The following is a 24,358-nucleotide window of genomic DNA, read 5'->3' as shown; positions in this document are numbered from 1 at the left end:
ACTTTTGGCGTGACAAGCGTTAAAATAGCATTCCGATGCTAACTTTGATGTTCTATATTCTCTGGCCCGCATATTCGGACAAAAAAGCCACTCCAGAAATCGACACGGTTCATTGTGCAGAAAATATTTCCACTCTTATGACATCAATTCCGGGCACCTGTAATCACGACAATATGCTTTATACCGACGATTAAGATGTTCTTCAAGCTCCTTGCACCTTTTTTGAGATGGGTATGTTATATTTAGCACATAACATACGAATTGTCGATGTAGGTGAAGGATGTTATGGCGGAGGTAATGGAGTCTTTGCAACAGACCAGCTTCGAAAGCACTTTGCTAGGCTGGGTCCGTCAGTCTACGAGAGTCTACGACAACGTGAATGTGGTTAATTTTACATCGAGCTGGACTGATGGAAGAGCCCTGTGCGCGCTCGTACACAGATATCGGTGAGAGTTAATACCCTGTGTAGCTTACACCATCCGTTGTGTGTTATCTACTGGAATCCGGCTAAAAGTGTGGCCATCGTCTATCATTGTCATACGCCACACAGTTGTGATTAATAGCTTCGGTATTAGCTGTGTGATGTCTGGAATTTGTTGCTGGCTTCGTGTAATGCTATTAGCAACCCGTTTAAGGACTTGACGTTTGACTATCTAGGTTCGGAATGGGTGTATAATTTAGTGTGTCGAGTGTGCGAAATTAGACGTTCCTACTGGTAATTAAGTGTATGGTTTTTGCTTTTCATTATGTTAATGACATGCTGGTTATTTTCTACTGTAGTAAAAACCCATCAGACGGAATTTCTTTTAACTTGTATGTACTGATCTTATATTCGTTCTGCAATGAAATGTCCGTGTTTATATTGATTGCAGTTTTTAATTTTTTAGCAACTAGTGTCTCTACTGGACTAGAGTCCTTATGATCAAAACTTGCTTTCAAGAGTTCGCATTTCAGTGTGCTGCCCTACATGTAATGCATGAAGTTAGCAGGATGTTTTCCTAGAAGTCACTGATAAGAGTTCATTAACACACCACAACTTCACTCTGCACTTCACTCCTCCGCTTCAGTACTTCATTCTGTACCAGGCCGGATTTGTTTGCGTTTGACGAGATTGAAGAACTTGCCGTTGACAAGCGGTTGGAAGCTGCGTTCAATGCTGCTTACAATCATCTTGGTGTGGAGAAGCTCCTCGATCCCGAAGACGTTAACTGCAAAGATCCGGACAAGAAATCTATACTTTTGTACATCACTTCGCTTTTCAGAGTAAGCTGTTGGTGATTTGATATGTTCTTTTGGTATCAAAGGTGGTTTACTATGGTCTGCCTATTTCACAATGTTGCGATTGAGTCATGAGAGTCTGAATTGCCAAGAATATTGGCAATAATGATATTCAGTAGTGATTTAAGACAGTAGGCCTATCGATTGCAATTTCCAGTACTTACAATTCCAGTATTTATGAGGCATATATGGCCGTCTAGCTAGAAAATAGAACGGGTGGACGGTATTTCTAGAGTTGTGCCTTACCGTGGTTATGTGGCAAATCATTTGTCGGATTTCGTGTAACAAAGTAGTAGTAAACATCTACTCGCTGGTTTTGAATCTGTCGATGTATGGTCGGGGGGGCCACTTGAATCCTTATTTATAATTGATGCCACTACTCTTACTACTTATTTTACTGGCGAAAATTCTATATAGCCGGTTGTATTTATGTCTAAAATTATTCTTTGAGATTTAATGCAAGTGATTTTTTTGCCATGATCCATGTGTTTTGGAAGCGTTACCTCACGAATCTTCGTAAAATCCTAATATTGTCATTTTGAATGTATTTTGGTAGTTCTGAGAAGAACTTCAGCATGACAATACCACTTGATTGATCTAGCATGATGGTAAAACCTAATTTATCATGCAGCCTCAGCGCCTCATTATTGAAAACCCCTGCTAGTGACCTATGCGCTTGGGTGAATAATTTCAGGATATAGCTTCCAAATATATTAACATGGTAATTATTACTTGAAGTCTACTGTAGCGGGACTGGGGCCGTCATGCATCGGTGTGATTGTGCACTATTTCAAATAGTTTTACGTTATAAGTATCCTGTCTATGAGTACGATACTCCTATAGAAAATAGACTGCTGCTTTACTATATCCACAATAGCAATTGTTGTGAGTATTGGCCTTCATTCATGCTAAATTCCGTACTAATATTTACCTATCCAAGATATTGTTTGTCTACACCGTGGCCTTGCTCATCAATATTAAACTATGGCATGCCGGTGCTTGGAATGTACTGTCAATGAATTCCGTATGCTCGGTATTTTATAACTCCTATTCTATTTTATGCTCCATGCTCTATGAAAGGATTAGTGGCATATCCTATGTCTGGATAACACAGGTTGTAAAATGGCTCGTTGCACAAGCATGTTGAGAATTGAAAGTATGCGCTATTTCACGCTACTGCACTGTATGTGTTTAGCGACTGACTTGGATAGGATGGATGCTGTGTTTCATAATTTCATTTTGTTATGATTATTGATTATAGTAAACAATACATATTGTAAATATATTTATTGTAACATTTTGACTAGTTGGTAACCAAATTGCTAAATCGATAATAAGAAACTTCAAAGGAATCAGCTTCTGAAATTGGATCACTCACTACGTCTAGTAAATTACAATGACATCGAAATCTGCGATTTCAATACATTTCTGGGGTATGGGAGGGTATGTGGTCTTTGTATTCTTAGCGTAAGTGTTTGTGCCCACCTACTACTCAAATTTACTTTGCTTACGAAGCAATATTTATGGATCACATTCCCCTGTATTTTGGCATGTGCACATATTTGACGTCTGTAATTTAGTAGGCTTTAATTGGGATTAGATATTAGACGTGCGTTATTGTCTGTGTTGATTAAATCCCTGTGTAATTTAGACGTGGCTTAAATATGTAATCATTAAGATGATTTTTGCCCCAAACTGTGTTATCCATATTATAATTAATATGCTTGTTTTCATTTGAAGGTACTGCCACAGCAAATCACCATTGACGATATCGTGGAGGTGCAAAACATGGGAAAAGAACAGTGCCACGAAGTATGCTCTTTGTTGCTATCAGTCATTATCAAGTAGTTCTCGAGTACGATTGTAGTGTTTTGTCATTAAAATGTGTGGCATGGGATTGTGTAATGAATTACTCATAACAAGAATCTTTGTGATTGTTGGGTGCTTGGGTCTGTGTGAGCATTGGGCATTTTGTGAGTTTCAGTGTATCAGTCGGCAAGTTGTTGGTGTTTGTAGATTGTATTGGTTGTTATTAGTGTGCTGTGATGTGTGTGTATTATGGCCGCTGATTCAGTGAACCGTATTATGATATAGTTGATGAGAATGCTTGATATGTAATTGAGACTTGTGTCGTTTAAAATAGGGGTGCAATGATAATGGTACTCATTTTTAGCTTGAACTCGTAAGCCTGACGGCTGCCGTTCGAGTACAAAAATTTTCAATCCCCTTCGAAAGTACCCTATGTTCAGCTTTTGAGTTGGTTGGACATGCTAAACAAGATCTGTCATTCTAGCGTGACACCAGAATATGTATATCGGTTTACCAATGTTGTGGATGAGAATATAATGGAATATTAGCTACATATTCACTTTGCTCTGTAATTGATGGTCCTCTGAAGTTCTGGATAAGCTACTTTTCGCTTTTGCTTTGTAATCACTGTGAAAAACGTGGGTTGCCCTTCCGTTGGTGTTGGTGTCAACATTGATCTGCAGTTTCTGAATATTTTCATGGAAAAGGCTGCATTCCTGCTGGCTGTTCATGTATGGTTCCTTTTATATTTGGTTGCTTGCCGGTCATGGTGCTATGATTACCTATTATGGTCTCGCGATTGCAATTATGACCCTGCTTTGTTGCGGCAATATGAAGCTGACTAAATACCCACGGTGTGTCGATTTTGCTCGGATCTGTGTGATGAAATGTCTGTATTGTACTTGTACCATATTTTCGAGGATTTCAGTATAAAAAACTTATTATATAAGTGAAATGAATCATTTTACATCACTAGTCGAAGGTAGCTATCTCTGATTTCAATTTGGAAAAAAAATTCAAGGTATTTATGATTGATGGGGTAAATTCATTTTGGAAATTACAGACTGGTTTCATTTCTCTTCTCGTGTCCTGGACAATGTTTTTTATGCCTGTTTTCTAATGTTGATTTTTAATTTAATAACAACCTACGAAAGTCTTGAAAAATTGCTTCATCGGCATTTATTTTGTGACAGTAATTCTCAATCCCATTGGTCATTGAATCCAATCGACGCACTGCCAGTAATTTTTCGTATACATGAAAATCACATAGGTACCGGACCGGTACCTGAGATTTTTGACTGCTGTCTTTTCAAATAGTGCTGCAGTATTGCTGCTAGCCAACTACTACCGCCTTCATCATAATTGTAATTCAAAACAAGACGTAGGCCTGCTATATTGCATGTTTACCTGCATGGGTGATGAGGTAAACGGCTCGTGTTGGAGTTCTTTTCAGACATTGAGATCCGCCGTCTTTATTTGACGAGTAATATTTCTTTTTAATTGTAGCACACGACTTTGTATTTTGTTTTGAACTGTCGTTTACTATCGCAGAAAGCGGAATCTACCACTTCCGAGGACAGCTCACAACATCAAGCCGACCCCGGCAATGCCGACATGACAGAATACGAGTTTAGTTTGGAGAAAGTAAAAATTTGGTTGACGGACATGGAGAAAAAATTGAACGACTACGAACAGATTGATATCACCGACGAGAATGTAGCGGCGGAATTCGAAAAACATGAGGTGGGGATGTGGCGTGTTCCGTTTTTGACTTACATTTTCTCTCTTCCAATATAAATGCCGTTTGTGTATCATGAATCTTCAATAAGTGGCGATACTATTATTGTCATCCAAGATACATTGTACATAAGTATCGCCGTCGAAAAATTTTGGATTTGAATGAAATAGAATTTACGGTGACCGATTTTTAAATTATTTATTATAGTTGCGCTCACCGTAAATACTATTTTATTCAAATCAAAATTTTTCGACGGCGATAACTTCGCTTCCACTGTTTGGAATTGAACCAAATTTGGTAAACATCGTTCCTATAGACAACATAACACTTTCATGGGGTGAACAGAAAATTTTCAATTTTCTTATTATTTATTTTTAAATGATAAATCGAAACTTTCTTCTGTAGCAATGCGGCTACTGGCTGAAATTGAACCAAATTTGGTCTGTAGGCTTAAATTAGGCAGCATAACAATTTTATCAAGTAGCCAGTATGATTTGAGAAAAAAAATTCATTTTTGAATACCCCTACTGAATATAGTGATAACACGACACAAAATGTGATGTAAATGTAATGTAGGGATAGGAGGATGTCGAAGCGACTATTTGTGGTCCATCTATCTATCAAATAACAACCGCCAGGGCCTACTTATATTATTAGCATTAACGCTCAACATAACTTGTTTGTGATATTCTCATGTTCTTTGACTCTCCTAGGCTTGTCCTGCCCGGCTGTCAGTAAAATGTTACTCCATTAACTAAAATGTAGAAATGATGCCCTTTACCGAAGGAAAAGTCTAGTTCAAGTCGAGATTGATACAAATTTATACTAAAAATAATGCACATTTACATTACCGAAGTGCTTTTTACTTGACAAAAACTGACTTAATTTCAAATGTTGTGTTTCCGGTTCCGAAAATGCCGAACTCAAGGTAGAATCAAATTGTAAATATTAAATAAAGTGGAGCAATCTGCTGGTGTACTGACTACTGCGTTAAAAATAACTACTTCACCGACAGACTCTGGATGTAAGGTCATGATTATAACAGTTTGAAACACAGGTCAAATAGAATGCATTGAGAATGGACAGAAATGCCTGTGGAACAAGTTCCAATACTAACCATATTCTGATTTCATATGTCTGGACCGTATGCTAGATCACCCATAAGCCAGAAGCTATCTCCGATTCAATAGTTGTTCCAGCTTCATGCCATTTTCTAAAGAATAAATATTCCCACTGTGTTACACTATGCTGTTTGATATATATTCGGTTGCCCGAGACTTCGGAATCTGAAACGTTTTTGGATTACTAGGGATTTCCTCTATGTGTGCCATGTTGTTGACTAATAGATAAGATGGATTTGTAATTTGATATGTAATCTGAAGCCGACAGGAAATGCGATATCTATGTTCAATCATACCTTCAGTGGTAAGTAGGGTCGTAGGGTCGCGTTACGCAATAGAGGAGTACATTTGTAGGTATCTTGTGTTGAATTCCGTGGGACTTTGAAACTTGTGTTTATCGCCACATCCCTTGTTAAAATATTCTGATTTTGTCATGTTCATAATTGGAAATGGTTATTTCTTTCTTCCAGGCAGTATTGCCACATTGGTTTTCACAGTCTCTCACTGTTATTTTTTGCACGATATTTCTCCAATAATGGCAGCAAATCAATTGCTACGCTAGGTGGCATTTGTTGTGTTAAACGAAATCGACAAAAGGAAGTTGAATAGTGAACACAGAATATCATTCACTTAACGAGAATGAATCATCGTCAAATTACAGAAGTTTTCACTAATGATGTAGGCCTACTTCTTTTACGGATGCTTGTGAATGTTTTGCCTCCTTACAATACTGTGAATAGTGAAATGTTTTCAAACTCTCTCTTATTTGAGATTTCAATCCATGCTGGTGACGTCATATTTTGTGATACAATTGACGATATACAAGGTTCTTTCCAATTCTCTACTAGTTGCTGACGATTACTAGGAGTAGGGCGTTGTGTACTTTTTCCTTGATGTTTTTGCGGCATATACACCGACTCATGATATACACACACATGATCTGTGCATGATGTGCATATGCCGCTGGACAAGGAAGGTGCAAAAATAGCCCTGCAAGGCTTTCTACGTCTTGCACCACCCCTTCATGCTATCCCGGCAATGCTAACCGCCAAGCAGGAAGTCATGGATACCTGTTACTGATCAGGTCCCTGATCTGACTCGGCCGGGGATTGAACCCACGACGTACTAATCAAGAAGCCGGACGCTCCACCGTTACATTATCCTGTCGGCCTGTCCCCCTCTTCTACATAAAATGGTGTAGAATGTAATTACTTTTGCTTCCACTTGACTAACGTATCGTTTGGCAACATTCACATTATTTATAGCGCAGCATACAACATGGCTTCACTCCAAATTTTTCAGGATTTCATGATGGAGCTGGCCAGCAATCAAAGCCAAGTCGGTCAGTTTTTGTCCAAGGGACAGGAACTGTTACAGTCCAAAAGCGACGGAGGCCGCTCCACGAAAGACAAAAGAACGATATCTAAGGCGATGGAATCTGTCAACTCATCTTGGGAAAATCTCAGAAATCGTACCGTGAAAAGACAGAAAAAGTATGGTGATCTTATCGCTTCTCGCGATGACGCAGTGTAGAATGTTCCCTTGTCTCGCAGAATCCAGCGGCTGTTATCGGAGTGCCAGAGAAAACGTATCGATTCGTTGGAGTCGTGGCTGGACTCGATGAATCGGGGCATGGGCGAATTCGACAGGGAGACCCTTGGGGATTTCGAGGACGTGAAAGATAAGCTGGAGGAAGTCAAGGTGGGTTGCGCTCTGATGTGCGGAGCATGAGTCGTGACTCGAGTTGTAAGAGTTTTAGGGGTAGTCAGTAGTCGAGGACTCCTACGTTTTCAGAGTATTCGCGTAAGTGTTGGCTGCTCGCATTGCCTTCTCGAGCAGTTCTGTTTTTAGATTGTCTCCACACTCGGAAAATATGTTGACTAATTCAAAACTTTTCGCCATTAGGTTGTGTTTTGTGATCATGCCCCACATTAGGATTATTAGTATTTTGCAAAATTTTCGATAATTGCAACTACACTTTGAAAAAACATATGTCTTTTTAAAAATAACTTTTGGTAAATGCTGTACTATTCTGTTCGTTACACACATTTTCAGAATGCGCAGATAATACCTACAATCTCAAAATATATTGTTCACTTCTTATTGTCGCAGTATTTTGCGATTCTTATCCAACATTAGCCTGCTAAATACACGCCGAGATATGTCTGAGGTGAGCAGATCTGCTTTAACCTCTGACCATGATGGGCTATTTGTAGGCTCTCGGCATTAACCTCATGAAAATTGTAGGCTTTCTCGTGGATTTGGATATAGTTACATAATGCGTTATGATTGTAATTTTATTGTGTGCCTCACCTACCTCGGTCATCAGCTTTGGAATCTTCTAAATCGTTCTAATTTCTAATACATCCATAAATCTTCCTATGTATCTGCATCCATTTAGAGATATCGTATTATGTTTTATGATCACTTGAACACAGTTGACCTGTCCCGATCATATAAGACTTCTAATTGACTTTGAGTTATGGACTTACCTCCTTAACCGTATTGATACAGGGGTGTTAAAAATCAATTTAGCCTCTTGAGGAATTGTTAAATAGCCCGTTCTCATAGTAATTTGAATGTAATTGCCGTGTTGTATAGTTTGTGGTGAGATATTTGTGCAAACACTTGAACTTTGATTTGGGAATTGATATTGTGTACGGGCATCAATGCAGGTTACTCTAATTTTTTGGGCCAAGAAACACCTTGGATAAGAGACTGGTTTATTATTGCCGCTGAATTTCAGAGGAAATGAAAATGTTTTTTTGTTAGGACACATAATAACAACTTTTACCATAAATAATGATAAGAACCAAGGATGTAACCAAGTCACAAGGTCCCGAGTCAAATGCCAATCTCACTTATATAATTTGACTCGAGTCTAGTCGAGTCTATCAAGCTCTGCTCTGAAAAGAATATATGTTTTATACTTAGGCCTACTCTTGCTTGTATGCAAGAAGATACGGCTTGGCATTTTTTGTCAGTATTCATCTGAAGTTATGGGACGTATCATGAAAATTTTCTGTTTTCTAAATCAAGAAAATTCAAAGCGAGATCGACGCAAAGGCGCCGGAAGTTAAAAAACTCTCAAAAATTGTGATAATCGTTGAAAACGACGAGGACCAACAAAATTCGATGCAAGACGTGGAAAAGCAGCTTCAAGAATTGAGCAAAAGGTATTTGTACCCGGCAAAATATTTTAATGAAACAAGGTGACAAGCTGCCTAAGGTGGTCAGTATTCAGTAACTAAGAAGCCTACTTCTACTTTTTCCGAGTTCCCAATTAGTTTTTGCCTTAAGACTTAGACCAACTCTGCAAGCTACATAACGCGCTAATCAATGATGGTTGCTATTTTGATGCTTGTCTGCAGGTGGTCTTCCGTGTGTCAGTGGGCTGAAGAGAACAGGGACCATCTTTACGATACTTTGCTGGCGTGGAAGTCATTCAACTTATTGAAAGTAAGTCGCTTGTGGTGACGTGCTTCTACTATGGGATTAAGCTGTATTTGTGACAAAATAATTCCGGAGTGGACCCTTCTATTGTTTTGGAAATATGAAGTGGCGATTTACTAAAATATTTCATTTACAATTTCTGTGAAATTGTATATCAAGTATGAAAACCAATTCTCTCCGTCAGTGCTATTAATGGCTCGGGCGGAAATTCCAGGATTTGTATCCGGAACTTTTTGGATTCAACTTGTTTACAATTAGTCAATAATTATGATGTATATGTTATGACTACACTCGTGTTTCAGCACCTGTGTTGTAGGTATGTCATTTGGTGTTTACGCCTACACTTTGAGTAAAGCGCTAGGATTAATCTGCCGGTTGTGGTGGGAAGGCTGGTTTATGTACATGGTGTTCCCAGAGGGGGACACTAATTATCACGGTTATTGCTCTACCAGGGTGAATTTGAAGATATACTGGAAGATGCTGACATCACACCAATTCCGGACGATGTCGTTGAAGAATTGAGCGAAAAGTTGTCTGCGGCTAAGACTCAGGGTGAAAAGTTGATTGAAAGATATGAAACACGACAGAAAAACTGCGATAGCGAAAGAACCATCCGGGTGAGCCTGGAATGTTTTGTAGTCGCCTATTTTGCGTGTTTTCATTAGGAACTTGTATGTTTCAAGGATACACTGAGTAGAATGGAAGTCAGTTTTGGGATGGTGAAGAACAAAGCACTGTTGCAAAAGTCTTTGAATAAAACATATCAAGATCTACTCGACAGGTAGGCACAGATGTAACATGGATATTGTTGGTTGCTATGTCACACATCATTGCTTGGGCTGATAATATTTTTTCCTCAGCTGGATTATTACTGGCGCAAGTTTTTGCAACTTTTGCAACTTTTTTTTACAGCTTCCGGCAGCTTCCTAAATACTCGTAAGATATGTAGAATGCTGTTTTAAGCTGTTTGAAGGAATCCTATAGTGCAACTTTTTGCAACTTTTGTCCATTTTTTCATGCAACTCTTTGCAAGATTTTGCAACTTTTTCGATTTTTCATGAAAGTATTTTCGGTTTTGGTGAAATACACGGCCAAATTCGACTGAAACACCGTAAATCAGCACCGAAGTATGGGTATTTCAGGAGCTGAGCCCGTAAATTGACCTTTTTTTAGTTAACCGAGCAAAATGTGGTCTTTTAGTGCAACTTTTGCAACTTTCGTCAAAAATAGATAAATAAATGCAACTTTCCGCGGATTTAACTGCAACAAAAACTTTCCCTAATTGTTACTGTCCGTTTTTTCTCTTTAGTCATTTTGTTGTATGCTGTAATTTAATTGATTACTGTATTATTTCATTGATTTTGAATAGCCAGCCGTTAACATTATTTTTTTGCGTTATCCTAACTTTGTTGGAAGAATTTGGCCTCATATCAGTGTAACAGTCTAGTCAACATCAAGTTTTTATTATCTAATGTATGTTATGTATTAAACTGTATTATGTATTCTGAGCTCTGACGATGCCTGCTCATAGTCATGGCAATTCTCAAATGGAGTAATCTTGAATGTTGCTGGTGGTTATGTGTCGTTTGTCCTGGTTTTGCTGCGTGCAGTAACAGACCATGTTCCAGATGCATCCCCACTGGTGGCGAAGAGTTTGTGGGGATATTTTGTGCGATTCTAGGCTGCGACTCTTGATTGAACGTGTGGCATTGTAAAAATATGCGTTAAAATTGATGGATGATTCAGATCGAAATGGCGTTCTTGTCTGGCGAATCTGATTTTATTGGATGAAGGATTGTTTGTACGGTTCTCTGGAATCTGTACCAATCTGTGTATAGATATTTGCTTCATTCACATACTAATTTTTTGATTAATAAGCCGTTATCATTTCTAGGTTTTCCCAAAATGCTCAAGACGTGAAGGAACTTCTCGGTAAGCTGGAAAGCGTCATCGATACCCCCGAAATGCGTAAACTGGACCAAAACGCCACGATCGTGAGTGGGCTTTGCGCGGCGCCGATTTCGGATTCTACATAGTCTCGGTTTGATTCGCAGGAAACCGTGGAAGAAATAAACTGTGCTCTCGATAACGCTGCCCCCGATATTGAAATGTGCAAAACCAAGATGCAGGAGCTGGACTCCATCAAGAAACGAATATCGAAAATTTCAAAAGGTACGATTTCAACAGTCTCAAAATTTGGGTGAATCAACTGTCTGCAATATAGATGACACCGGTATCGTAAAATCTAAATTCAGATCAGGATCGTAAATCTTTCATGCCTAAATCTATATAATGTTATTACCTTTATAAAATAGAAATGCTAGCAATCCTTTCTACTTCTGAAATGTGAATCCTTGACCTTTGTCGTTGGTTTGATATCAACCAATTATGTAAAAATTCTTTCATGTCAAAGCACTCTCGTCGGTACCTTTTCTTGTAGGAAATATTTAAATTGCCGAAACTAATGTCTATAATTCCTCTGAATTCACACTTCGTCTGCTTCAGACTTGAGTGTATTTCCGTGGTAATGGAGGTATGATTTGTATTACCTGGCAATGTATGTGTTGTGGGTTGGCTGTTTCAGAAAAACCAGTTTGGGACGCATAGGAGAAATTCAAATACCTAGTATTGTACTGTAGTACATATTCTATAGCAGGGGTCACCAACCCGGTGCCCGCGGGCACCAGGTAGCCCGCGAGCCCATTCTAAAAATATGTGGAATAGCAGCATTTACCAATATTCGTCAGATTATTACCAGTGAGCTTTTTAATATATAGATTGATTGATTCAGCTATTCTTGTTTAAAACACACTAACATGTAACTTACATATATAAACACTTAAAAATATCTTCAATTACAATTAGTAATATATAGATGTTTGTGATAGAATCACCAGAAATTCAAGATACGGCGCATTGCCTATAAAGGCGACATGACGGAATGCCGTTCACGGTCTTCTTGAAATGGTGGGGGTTTCCGCTACGATAGCTCGACGACCAGGACAATGCCATAGTAGTAAAAATTATTACTATTCGGAGTCAGATAGCCGTGAAGTACTTGCAGATTTTCAATATCTGTATACCAATTACGTATTGCATCTTTTGTTACGCTCAACGCAGTTTAATATACCATGCTTCTAACTTTCTGTAATCGTTGCTGGTGTCCGGTATAATGAAATCTTGTCATTTCTGGATGCTGAACAGATTGAGATTGTAACACGCCAAAATGACCCCCACCTCAGTCTGCAGCAAACTTTGGTGCATTGTTGATACGGAAAAGTACAGTGGTGTATGCGTAGCAGCTATGAAGTTTGCAAGCGTCTATGGTTCAACTTATAATTGTGAATCAGCCTTTTCGGACATGAACTTCATCAAAAACAAACACAAAACACGCTTAATTAATGCACATCTGGAACACTCACTAAGAATTACAGTGTCAAGTTGAATACCAGAGTACAGCGCACTAGTTGATATCATACAATGCAAGGCTCCCCACTGACTGCTGTAGAAACATATAACATGATGTCCAGTCCTGCCCAGTGCTATGAATATCGAAGCGGAAATTCAGTGTGACACGGGTAAACGGCGGGAGTAAATAGTAGCCCGCCGCTTCAATCATTACGTAAAAGTAGCCCTCGGTGGCAAAAAGGTTGGTGACCCCTGTTCTATAGGCTAGAATCTATACTATGGCCAGTGCTGTTCGCGTCACGACTATGAAATAATTTTATCGCTACATTCATTACAAGAATGCATTGATTATGGCTCAAAAACTGTCCGGGGTGCTTCCCAGCAAGAGTTATCAGCACACATACTTCAAAGTTTGTTATTTTCATTGTTAAAATGTTAAATTCATGGGCCATCATTTCGATTGCCAAGTCATATTGTGCCTTTATGGGTTTCAGTAATGAATATGTTTTATTCACTTTTTGCATAACTCACAAATCTCCCGCTATTGCTCCATGTTTTTCTAGATCCCGTATGTCTTTTCTGCCGTTGGCGCTGCTCCCGTTATATCTTGTACTTCAAAATTCATTGTTGCAATTTTTTTTTGTAATTGTTACAATGTGAATGCCATACCGATAATTGATTGTAGATTGTAATTTGCCATATTGGTTTCACTTTCAAGTTTGTTTCAATCTTTTTAGAGTCTTTGAGTTATAGTAAATCTATCGCAGATTTTGTGATGAAAGCAACCTTCTAGTTCTGTACCATGAACAGGATGCGATAATTTACAGAAAACAACAAACTGTCATCGTCGATATCTACCGACATGGAAGAGGTGGAGTCTAGGTGGCACAGTTTTGACGACCGCTACTGCGAATTCTTGGGTAGTATCAAAAGCGTCGCTCACATCGTCAATTTCAAAGGCCTCAAAACGTAAGACAACAGTACGTGTACGAAACCAGAAGTGCCCATAGTTCAAAGCTTTTCTACTCACAAGTTGTAGTAATCCTGTAAATTTTGCTCAGTTACAAGTAGAAGTAGTCATATTGTGAAACTATGTGAAGTAAAATTAGTAGAGAAATGCCTGGAAAATACTCAAATATGTAGTTTTGGCAAGGGGATATTTCTCTTGGTAGTTATGACAATTTACTGAGATGGGCAGTTTTTGATTGCGAAACTTCTTGTAAGTGTAGTTTGGGCTAAGAAGCCATTTAAGTAGAAGTGGTGGCAGTAGCCTCTTGAGTATATATACAAGTTAAGAAAATCTGCTTGAGTACTCAGGAAAGGGAGACGTACTTTGTTACTGGCAGCTCATGCGCAAAGCGTACATCGTTTACAGGGAATTGCAAGGCAAGGTCGACCGGTGTGTGTTATACTATGATAACGCTTTGCAAAACGCGGGGCACAACAACGACGGCGAATTAGAACAGCTTACGGACAGCGTGGAAACGATGTCCGCGTCCCGGGAATATTTGACGAGCTTCTGTGCCGTGAGTACACGTTTTGGTGCTGTTCAATGTGCGACGGTGGGATGTCGGAATGTTAAGTGTTGGTGGTGTTTTATTTTGGATATTTCTTTCTTGCTTCACGGGGCTATGATTGCTGAGAATGCATTGTTTAGTTACCGAGACGATATTAAACGTGTGAATTCGGAGCAACTTTAGTTTAATACGGGAATGTCTTGCTTTCATCATGGAAGTTCAATGGCAAGTTTGTTATAAATATCCTTTTTCAAGCTTCCTTTTCCAGTTCTTGTGGGTTGAATGCTGTTTCTATCTGGTATGTGTGTTTAAGATACTGGTTTCTATATTGTGATATACTGATGGCAAAGTCGTTTTATCTTCCTTTTCAGGCGGCCAATGGCCTTGTGCCTCTCTTTAGGCTCGCCAAGAATAACAAATCATTGGCCGTGTCAATGGCATTAAATTTTAGGATACTAATCCACGATCAAGTATTAAACGTTTGTGAATTATGCTGTTTACTTTGCGGATCGAAATTATCGAATTGGTTTAAATTTTTCTGCCTGTATCTATATTCATCGCTACGTCCTGTAATTTCATATGTGGTAGTGACTCGCATGCATTCACGAGTGGTTCCAAAATTTTCGAGTTCAAATCCAAGCTCTTGTTAATCTCGGCATACCGTCGATGGCCTTCGAACTTGGGTACTTGGGCACTATTTTTCCAAGGTTTGCCAGAATTAAGGCTAGCAGTCAGAGCCAGGTATATGACTGTAGGAGAGTGGAACGTATGTGCCACACTGCATATAATGTGGTGTCAATGGTGCACTGGTGCAAGGTCTACTAAGTCATTGACTGCCATGCTTTAATGATGAAATTAAATTTATTTGAACCTTGATTACCAGACAGTGTACTAGATTGTATGAACGTTTCAGGAGAATCAAGAAGTGCAAAAGTTTTTGCAAGACCCGACGGAATCCGAAAAATTAGACCAACTCTATCGAGACAGCGATGACGTGTCGGAAAAAATCGCCGGTTTCATGGAAGACATTCAACGGGGTGAGTTGGTAGAACCCGTGTGACCTTTTTCAAACGTGTTGCCAGATTTGACGAAAACGTGAATAAATTTTGTTAACAACTAATGAAGCAACTAGTTTAGCATAACACATGATTCTTGATATCACACTATATTATCGAATGATGGAGCGTTACTAAAGACTAATAATGATGACAGATGATGTTTAAAATAATTCGCTAAACTTTATTTTGGCTATGGCTTCAACTTTTTAATAGATTTTGCCAACGAAAGACTTATAATATAGCAAGCATTACACCGATAACAATAATTGAAAAAATCTGTCTTAAACTACTATGGACCCCAGTTTGGTCGTGCTTAGTCGACCCAAGCTACCGCAGCTGGACAACTAGATAATTCTAGTTGTATAATTAGACTAATTGAGCAAAATCCTGGTAATCTAATACTAATTTAATTTGTGGAATGTTTCTTTGCTTTAATTCAAATTCTCATCTAACGTCATTTCTGGTTTTCCTGTACAAATGCTTCGGGGGTAGGCCCTACTGTATACTGCGAAATGAGCCAAGCTTGCCGTGCAGACATTTTCTACTCTCATGATCATAAGACTAACTATGATATGATATTAACACAACTTGATTTCGCGAATTTAGTAACTCTAATTTTAATCTAACCTGGAAATAAACTCTTCAACTGTAGTTCAAGTTTTAATCAAATTTTGAAATAACTGTGTGGCTCTAATTCTGATTCTACTGAGATTTGTAAAAAACTTTGTAGCTGTAATTCTAGTTCTAATCAAATTTGAAGAAAAAACTGTTTGTCTATAATTCTAATTTTAATCAAATTTCGAAATAACTGTGCAGCTCTAATTCTAATTCTACCGTGATATGTTAAAAAAACTTTGTGGCTGTAATTCTAATTCTAATCTAATTTGAAAAAAAAAACGGTTTAGTTATAATTCAACTTTCAATTAAATTTTGTGAATTTTGAAATGACTGTGTAGGCCTAATTCGAATTCTGCTGTAACTTGTAAAACACTTTGCAGCTGTAATTCTAATTCTAATCTAGTTTAAAAAAAGCTGTTTGGCTGTAATTCAAATTTTACTCAAATTTTGCAATAACTGTGTGGCTCTAATAGATTTGTAGCTGTAATTCTAATTCTAATCAAAATCGGAAAATTTTCCTATCGAAGTCTGCAAGGAACTTATAAATGAAAAATTTACGTGTGCCATCGCTATTTGAAGTCCCGCGTCGTTGTTTTAGGAGACGCGGCTCCGTCCGACTACGAAATCGCGATATCGAGACTGCACGACTGGCTTTCCGAAGCCGAACAGACCCTCGACGCCGAAACGATTCAAATCTCCGACGAGAACATGCTCAAGGAGCAACGCGCCAGATACTGCGAGCTGCGTGAAGCGCTGGCGGCGAAGCAAAGCAACATAGATTACGTCACCGGGATGAACGAGCAATTGTCGCAAAAGTATGTGTAGCCCCTAATGTAATTCTAGCCTATGTTGACCTGATACAAACATACCAAATGTTAATCGCAATTCACATTCATTTTTCAACTTATTAATACAATATTAATGCAACGCTTTCATGATAACAATAGTAAGGAAACCAGCAACTCAAAAAGTTGCAAAATATTCAAAAAAAATTTCTGTTTGGAAACATTAACATTGTATATCTGCTGTCAACTCATGGCCATATTTCACCCAAACAATAACTAAAAACTGCAAAATTTCAATTTTATTTTCCTTTGATAATAGGGGGGGGGAGAGTGTTTTTTCACGTTCAAACCAAAAGGTCGCGTGTTTCGTCCGATAACTCTATAAAATATACATCTACATTATCTCTGGGTACAAATTTGTTACACTGTTGTCAGTTGTCATTCAAGCGTTATGGCCCTCATTCGTAGCATTACATCGGCAACACTTGTTCATCTACTTTTTACTTCGCAAATGTTTATAACTGTTTTTCTCAATTGTAAAATTTTGTTACGTCGCATCACGGTAAACCAAAAATTTGTATGAAATACCTGTCCTAAATGATTCACTCAAGGTTTCTTGGAAAGCTGACATTCAGACCTGCGCTATGCTGAAAGTTTTTTGACATAGGTCTACCATGCTAAGAGTTACGTAACTTTAAAGCAAACTTACAGCAAATTTATGAAAAAAATTTGAATTTTGACATTTGAAATGAAATTTCTCCGAGATGGGTATCACATAATCCTTCAAATTTTAGCATAGCACAGCACTGTCCTAGTACTTCCTAAAGAAAGCGTTAGATCGGAAAAAGGGCTTCACAATTTCGAGATTTAGCATTCCCTGTGTCGGTGCATTTTCTGTCCTTCGAATCCTCAACGGCCACAGTTTGCAGAGTAGAACCAAATTTATTGTTTTTTTGTGTGCGAAAATTTCGTGGTGATTGGGGTAGCCATCCGTAAGTTAGGTTTTTGACTTGCTAGTCCCGTTAACAGAAACGCGAGGCCCGGCAACGAGCTGATTTCGCTGAAAAAACGATGGAACGCGATCACAGAATACGTTGAGGAACGCATTTCTTCTCTAGAGCAGTGTATGAGGTTGCAGTCTGATTTCAAGGTGAGTCTTTTCTCAGAAACCCCAGGGCCAATGACTAGGTATCGGCTAATCTATTTCATCGCACTATCCCCATCGTAAATTGATTTACCACTCAAAAACCTGTCAGAGCAGGCTTGATTTCAACTGTTTGCAATTTGATGGACTGTGAAATATTAGGGCGAATGTAACACAGATGATGGATTTCTCAATATGTAACCTGTTTACTCTATTCATTCGTGCAGAGATTGCATTCTGGGCTGTCTACGTGGGTTGACCTGGTCAATTCGTCACCGGCCGCAGATATGGACAGATTTGTGCAGGAGTTGCCGCGGAAACGATCGGAGTACGACGAGGTGGTGTATTCCGCAGACGAGCTGGCCGGAAAAGCGATGGAGGAGTGTAAGAAAAAGTTAAAAAGCCATCTCGAGTCGTTGAAGGAAAGGTGGACGTCCGCAGAGAACAAGGTATGGAAATTAGAATACAGAATGGTTTTTGTTCGTGACAGAGTTGGTCAGTAAAGAAGTACTTCTAAGTTCTGGTAGACTTTAGAAAGTCTTAAAAGGATAATTGTGTCCAGCTGACAAGATAGCGTAATGGCTTCTTGATCGGCAGGTCGTGCGCTCAATCCCCATCCGGGTCAGACCAAAGACATGATTAGTAACACTTTTATCTATGGCTTCCCTGCTTAGCGCTCGGTATTATCGGGACTGCATATGAAGGGGTGGTGCAAGACTTGAGAATATTTCCAAGGCTGTTTCTGCAGCGGCATATGCACATCATGCACTGGTGGTATGCATATGCACATATCGTGTGCATGTATCAGTGTTGTTATGACTCGAGTCATAATTTATGATTTGAAATTGACTCGAAAGTTTCCCTTCAAGTCATGAGTCAATCCAGACTTGTGAGAAGCCGAGTCAAGTCAAGTCATGTGAACAAGTTGACTCAAAAGTCATCCTAATACTGTTATTCACATGGTCATGATTCAGCACTTCTGTTTCAGGGTTTTCAGTTTTCTAGTCAGAACTAGTCCTACTTGAGTATAAATTTGCGCGACGGTACTTCTACTTCTGCTTAAGTTCATATGCTGGCTGCTTTCTCCACCTCTGGTTGTAATTCGTTTGAGCGAAGTGTGCCTTTTGAGTAGTAGCATCGAAGATGCATATTTTTTGGTCTACAGATCCTGAGCGCATGCGAAAATAACAACGTAGCCAAGCGTCCCTCTATCGTGGTGAGTTTGGAAGATATTCAACGGTGGATCACGGACGTCCGTGACAACGTAGTGGAAACGGAGCCGGACATTCAGAAAATCGGAGATTTGAAATTGCAATATGACGAAATTCATGTGAGTAGATATTTTGGTCCTTACACGAGTTGCACATTTCCAAATCTGGTCTAAATCATTCAATCTGGTTTTCAATTCGGAATCCACGGTCACGGTCATCTCTGCTACTTGCCACAGGTAGTAATAGTAATAATAATGATAGTTTATAGAGCAATATATCAACATCATATCTCAACTAGATCGTTGTACACAATTGCTACCAAAATATTGCAAAATTAAGCAAAAAACGGGAAAAAAAGTCTGCTCTTCAGTTTTTAAAGTCAGTTTTACATATTAAAAATCTTTCGGCAAGTCATATTTTACTTCTCGTTACGCAGAGGGTGGAACAGGAGATGAAGACGTACGAAGTAAAAGTGAAAATCGCTCACGACAAAGTCGCGATGATGCCCAAAGGCGAGGCTGAGACCGCCAAGGCGCAATCGCTGTTGCGAGACGTGGAAACCAGCTGGAAGCAGTTGAAGCAACGGAAGAACACAAAGGTCACCATACTTCAGGTGCTTCATTCTTACCTGGCCTGAATGTTGATGTGAAAGGTTGCTAGAAAAATCGCAGATCACCAAATTGGGCTGGTGGCGAAAGTGTGTTTTATTCCAATCTCAAGATTTTATCATTGTTTGAAATATTGTGGCTGGCCGGTCTTAGTGTGAAAATACATGAAAGGCACATCATGATCTTTTAAGTGAGAAAATTCGCCGCCATGAATGCTATTTAAAAAATATTCAAATTTTCAGTATACAATAGTATCTCTTCTACTGGTTGAATTCAAGCCAAATTCGGTGCTCTGCTTCAGGTTTGTGTGACTAGTCGGACTCGACTCACAATTTTTCGGTGACTCGAATTGACTCGAGCAATTTCCTTAAAAATGGAAAAGGACTCAACTCGAGTCAAAATTTGTATATTGACTCGACTCTACCAAGTCATATGACGTTCTATATCAGGGCCGGGCAACTTCTCCGGTCGGCGGGCCGAATATGGGAATATGAAGCACTTGGCGGGCCAGATCACAGAATATCTACAATAATTGCATATGCCCACTTATATAAGGAATAAATCGTATTTGATGTGAACATTAAGTTTAAAGCATAGACACCAAAGCAGTAACCTATTTAATGAATTTATCAACAGCTCTGCTTTTTCCGGTAACTATGCAATTTAATTATTAGACGCCGTTTTAGGCGCAGGGTTTTTTGACCACACCAAATGTCGAGTATCGAATTTTTGCTATTGTTTGAAATAATTTCACTTACCTGAAGGTTGAAATTATGTGAAAGAATCATCGCTCTATTGGAAGGCTGTGAGGAAGTGAAGAAAACTTGTCGCAGTAAATACTGCTATTTAAAAAAAAATGGTTAAAAAAAACAAACTTCATTCCACATCGTATTTCTTATTGCTGAACGCTCATTGTTGGTTCGGTTTCAGGAATTGAGCGGGCTCTGGGAAGAAATCGACGCCAACTTCCAGGACTTGGACAAGGAAATAGCGAGGTTGCAGGCCATCATCTCCAAAATGAAGGACAATGACAAAGAGCCAGAGGACGTTGTCTCGGTGGGTAATTTTGGTCGATGATATTGCATGGAATTGATTTGAGATTTTTGCGTAGTTCTTGTATGAAAGAGTTTACAGAGTTGATTTTCACATAATGGTTAATGATTCTAAATTTTCAAACTACTGTGCACCTACTAGTTTGAATATCGAGCCAAATTCGGTGTGCAGTGTTCTTTTTAGGCAACCTAACAATTTATTCAGTGAATCCCTGGACTCTGGAAAAAAAGTTATTTTTGAGCGTCCTAGTACGCACAGCACCCGACTATTTCTACTTTCTACGTTGAAACATTTCAGGAATACGAAGACTTTCTCGGGGATACGATGTTCACGAGCTGCCGCGAACACGTAGAACAGCTATCGCAGACTATGCTGGACGGCGATATCCTGTGCGATGTCATACTGACGCGGCTTGAAGATGTGGATGCTCGCTGGGAAGAGGTTGGTGTTTGTTGTCTAACGCAGAACGGTCCGCTCCGTACAAATATATCAACTCATTTCATCTTGTGATCTCATGCGCACCGACTGTTTTAGAGATGCCGGCAATGCGCAGTTGTCAATTTTAGATTATTGGAATTAAAATTAGCGCTGAAATATTTTTGCATCGGTATAGATACATTATTGGTATTTCGTCTATCAGCACTGGTGTTTGTAGTATAGGGCCAAAAACTGTATATAAGTTTTATATTTATATTACTATGTTATGAATGCGAGGCATTCAATATCACCCAAACAGAGTTGTAAAAACCCGACGTGGTGGCGAATAGAAAATGAATCGACTATGAAAGTTGAACTACTCACAACCCTGATGTCATTGCCATTGCACAACCCATAATAGAATGGTGTATTGTATATAATAAAATAGATTAAATTTAGTGCAGAATGTGTTCCGTCGCATACAGGTAGATTTTTTTGACTGGTTTCATTGCAATTCTCGCTGGCATGTCACACGACGGCTTCTCGTCGTTTTGCATACGCAGTGTAACGATTATTAAATTTCATGAAACGTTTCAGGTTAGCACGTCTGCGTCTACGTATTACCACTCGTACACGGACTACGTTAAAAAGCTGCAGCTCGCCGAAGACGATTACCGAAACGTCGACGAGATTTTGACGGAAGCGCAAGAATTCATACTGGCCAGTTACGAGGATTGGAGCAATATTCCGAGGTGGTCGTCGGTCATGCGTTACTTTTTTTCAAATATTCGTACTTTTCTCTGGACATAGTACTAGCTCCAGGTACTAGCTCAGTTTTCATCGTTGGTCAGTACTCAGTAGGATTGTTGAAAAATAACCCTTTTTTCCAGATTCCGGGGATTCACTGATTAAATTGTTAGGTTGCCTGAATAAAAACGCCACACCAAATTTGGCTCGGTTCCAAGAGGTAGATGTGAACACACAGGAGTTTTGAAAAGCCATATTGTTAAGTTATCTAAAAAAACGACGCTTAACGATTTTTGCTTACTTCCAACTTGGTGATAGGCACACAAAAAGTATTACTGGAGGTGTATAATGACTATATTTCCGCGATGGATGATGTACTGAAAGCGACCTATGTGTGCTAATAGCTAGGATCCTTGATTTAGTGTGGAAAAGCTGGAATCGTCGCAAGAGCAAATTTTGGAAACCATGGAATCCGTCGAGCTGTCCATAAAATGCTTGTCGGAAATCGTGGAACCCTGGAAACAAAGGGTCATCGTCCATCAGATGTTGAAGAAAATGACGGAGCTCTCGGTAGGTTTTCCACGCTGTAATGTCGCTGTTTTGAGTCCTTTGAGGTACATTTGACTGCAGTGAGAAAATAAGTAGCTTCTCTTCCAATTCGCAAACATATCCTCCCGAGTACACACCCTACCAGTTTGAATTCGTATTTACTGCACACGGAAAGCACCAGTATTACAGGTCACTTCTTTTTGTGTAGGAAAAGGTCAAGCGCGTCCACGACTCTTTCGTCGATTGTATCAGTTATTCGAATCACAGAAAGGAAATGCTGGATTCTTCGAAACGCTTGGACGAACTGATCGCGCACTCGAAAACCCTCGTCCCGAACGCTTGCAAGGACAGCGAATTGCAACAGAAACTGGAAACTTATATGGTGAGGGGTCGCATATTAGAATCTTCAATTCAATGAGATTTTACATGTGTGATACGTGGTTCGGTTGCAGTTTCTGTAATGCGAAGTCCTGTCAATAACGGCCAGGGTACGCATTTGTTACAGCAATTCTACGCCATTGTGAGCGAGATTAAGGCCAAGATTGAGTCTATAATCAAGAAAGGTAGGGAGATGGCAAGGACGCCGGACCAGGCCGACCCGTTGTCCGCTCCCAGCAAGAAGTTCCGCGATATACTGGACGAGGAATTGACTGCCCTCAAAGGAAAATTCAACGTTCTCGGTGAGATCGCGCCGCGTTTTGCACTATCGTGTTGGAAGGAATTTGATTTGTTTACTGCAATTTCAATGCTTTTTTGGGGGTTTGATCTTTGTCCTGGAATACTAGGATGAGTTCATAATACAAATAACGGTATTTTTACAATTTGTATTTTGATTGCATGCCAAACTCAACATTCTCGGTGAGATAGCTCTGCCTTTTGCACTAACGTGTTTAGCTGTGTTCGAGTTGTGGACTGTTGCAAGGAATTTGCCTTGTTTTCTGGGATTTTAATCTTTTTTTTGGGGGGGGGGGTTTAACCCTTAGTCCAGGAATACTATAATGAATTTATCGATCTCTTCATCTTTCTTTCAGGTAAAAGTGTGACTCAGACCAAAAACTTTCTGGAGAGCGCCGCCACTATCCAGGTTGAGTTTCAGAACAAGGTCGACACCGTCTCGAATTGGGTGTCGACAATCAAAAACGAGATGATGTCGAGGCCGCTTTTGAAGGACGGCAAAATAGACAAGGATTACAGCATCGATCAGAAAAAGTGGATTGCTTCGGTCAAGGTATAGTTGAAATTCAGTGGCTTACATATATCCAGGCCTTTCTTGTAAATGGAAGACGGTCTCTTTTACAACAGTTTATTGTGTATTTGATGTTTGACCTTTCGCTAGATTTTATAGTCACAGTCATAGGCTATGTTGATCAGGACATAATTTTTCTTCATATTTGTCAGTATCTTTGTTGTCATGGTGGTTTAGAAATGACCGACTTCCAAACATTCCTTAATTTCGGTCGTTTTCAATCAGTATGCTGATTGTAAACATATTATAGAAACTTTCTTCATAACTTGTGTATCACGTCAATCTGCAATTTCCGCTCGGATATTTACCAAACTTTGCTGAAAATACAGAGATTAGCCTGATGTCATCCTTAATGATGATAAGAATCAGCCAACTTGACAGCGTAAAATAGTTGGTTATCAGTTACGATAAGTTGGTTATCAGTTACGATGCAAGCGTCATTAAGTAGGAGAATTCTAATTACCGGCACAATGTATGCTAGCCACAGTTTCTAAACTAGGGACGTATCATAGTTTTGTGATTAGTAATTATACATTCAACTCGCAATTAAAATTATATTTTGCATGAATCGCATTATCGACTGAAGCTTGGACCGTTG

The 24,358-nt window shown here is 39.2% G+C and overlaps 1 protein-coding gene across 3 annotated transcripts in view; it reads left to right on the top strand.

Annotated features, from left to right (window-relative positions):
* The window catches only part of LOC145451710 (utrophin-like), a 61,800-nt gene that overhangs the window by 3,454 nt on the left and 33,988 nt on the right, over positions 1-24,358 (top strand). For all 3 annotated transcript variants that reach the window (XM_080329924.1, XM_080329923.1, XM_080329925.1), the window contains 27 exons: positions 274-446; positions 1,086-1,263; positions 3,019-3,090; positions 4,639-4,830; positions 7,249-7,439; positions 7,500-7,647; positions 8,986-9,122; positions 9,318-9,405; positions 9,852-10,016; positions 10,083-10,180; positions 11,294-11,393; positions 11,454-11,571; positions 13,635-13,776; positions 14,183-14,333; positions 15,238-15,361; positions 16,599-16,815; positions 17,815-17,935; positions 18,157-18,378; positions 19,095-19,259; positions 19,577-19,753; positions 20,679-20,804; positions 21,099-21,242; positions 21,816-21,970; positions 22,388-22,535; positions 22,723-22,896; positions 23,020-23,194; positions 23,546-23,742. In XM_080329924.1, the coding sequence (XP_080186050.1) occupies positions 274-446; positions 1,086-1,263; positions 3,019-3,090; positions 4,639-4,830; positions 7,249-7,439; positions 7,500-7,647; positions 8,986-9,122; positions 9,318-9,405; positions 9,852-10,016; positions 10,083-10,180; positions 11,294-11,393; positions 11,454-11,571; positions 13,635-13,776; positions 14,183-14,333; positions 15,238-15,361; positions 16,599-16,815; positions 17,815-17,935; positions 18,157-18,378; positions 19,095-19,259; positions 19,577-19,753; positions 20,679-20,804; positions 21,099-21,242; positions 21,816-21,970; positions 22,388-22,535; positions 22,723-22,896; positions 23,020-23,194; positions 23,546-23,742 (4,098 nt within the window). The remainder of the gene's footprint in view (positions 1-273; positions 447-1,085; positions 1,264-3,018; positions 3,091-4,638; positions 4,831-7,248; positions 7,440-7,499; positions 7,648-8,985; positions 9,123-9,317; positions 9,406-9,851; positions 10,017-10,082; positions 10,181-11,293; positions 11,394-11,453; positions 11,572-13,634; positions 13,777-14,182; positions 14,334-15,237; positions 15,362-16,598; positions 16,816-17,814; positions 17,936-18,156; positions 18,379-19,094; positions 19,260-19,576; positions 19,754-20,678; positions 20,805-21,098; positions 21,243-21,815; positions 21,971-22,387; positions 22,536-22,722; positions 22,897-23,019; positions 23,195-23,545; positions 23,743-24,358) is intronic.

Source organism: Botryllus schlosseri, chromosome 12 (genome assembly GCF_051294905.1).
Source record: "Botryllus schlosseri isolate E-star chromosome 12, Bs_hap1, whole genome shotgun sequence".
NCBI classification, from domain to species: Eukaryota; Metazoa; Chordata; class Ascidiacea; order Stolidobranchia; family Styelidae; genus Botryllus; species Botryllus schlosseri.
Note: the sequence above shows the minus strand (reverse complement) of the source record. Positions and strands in the feature narration are given on the sequence as shown.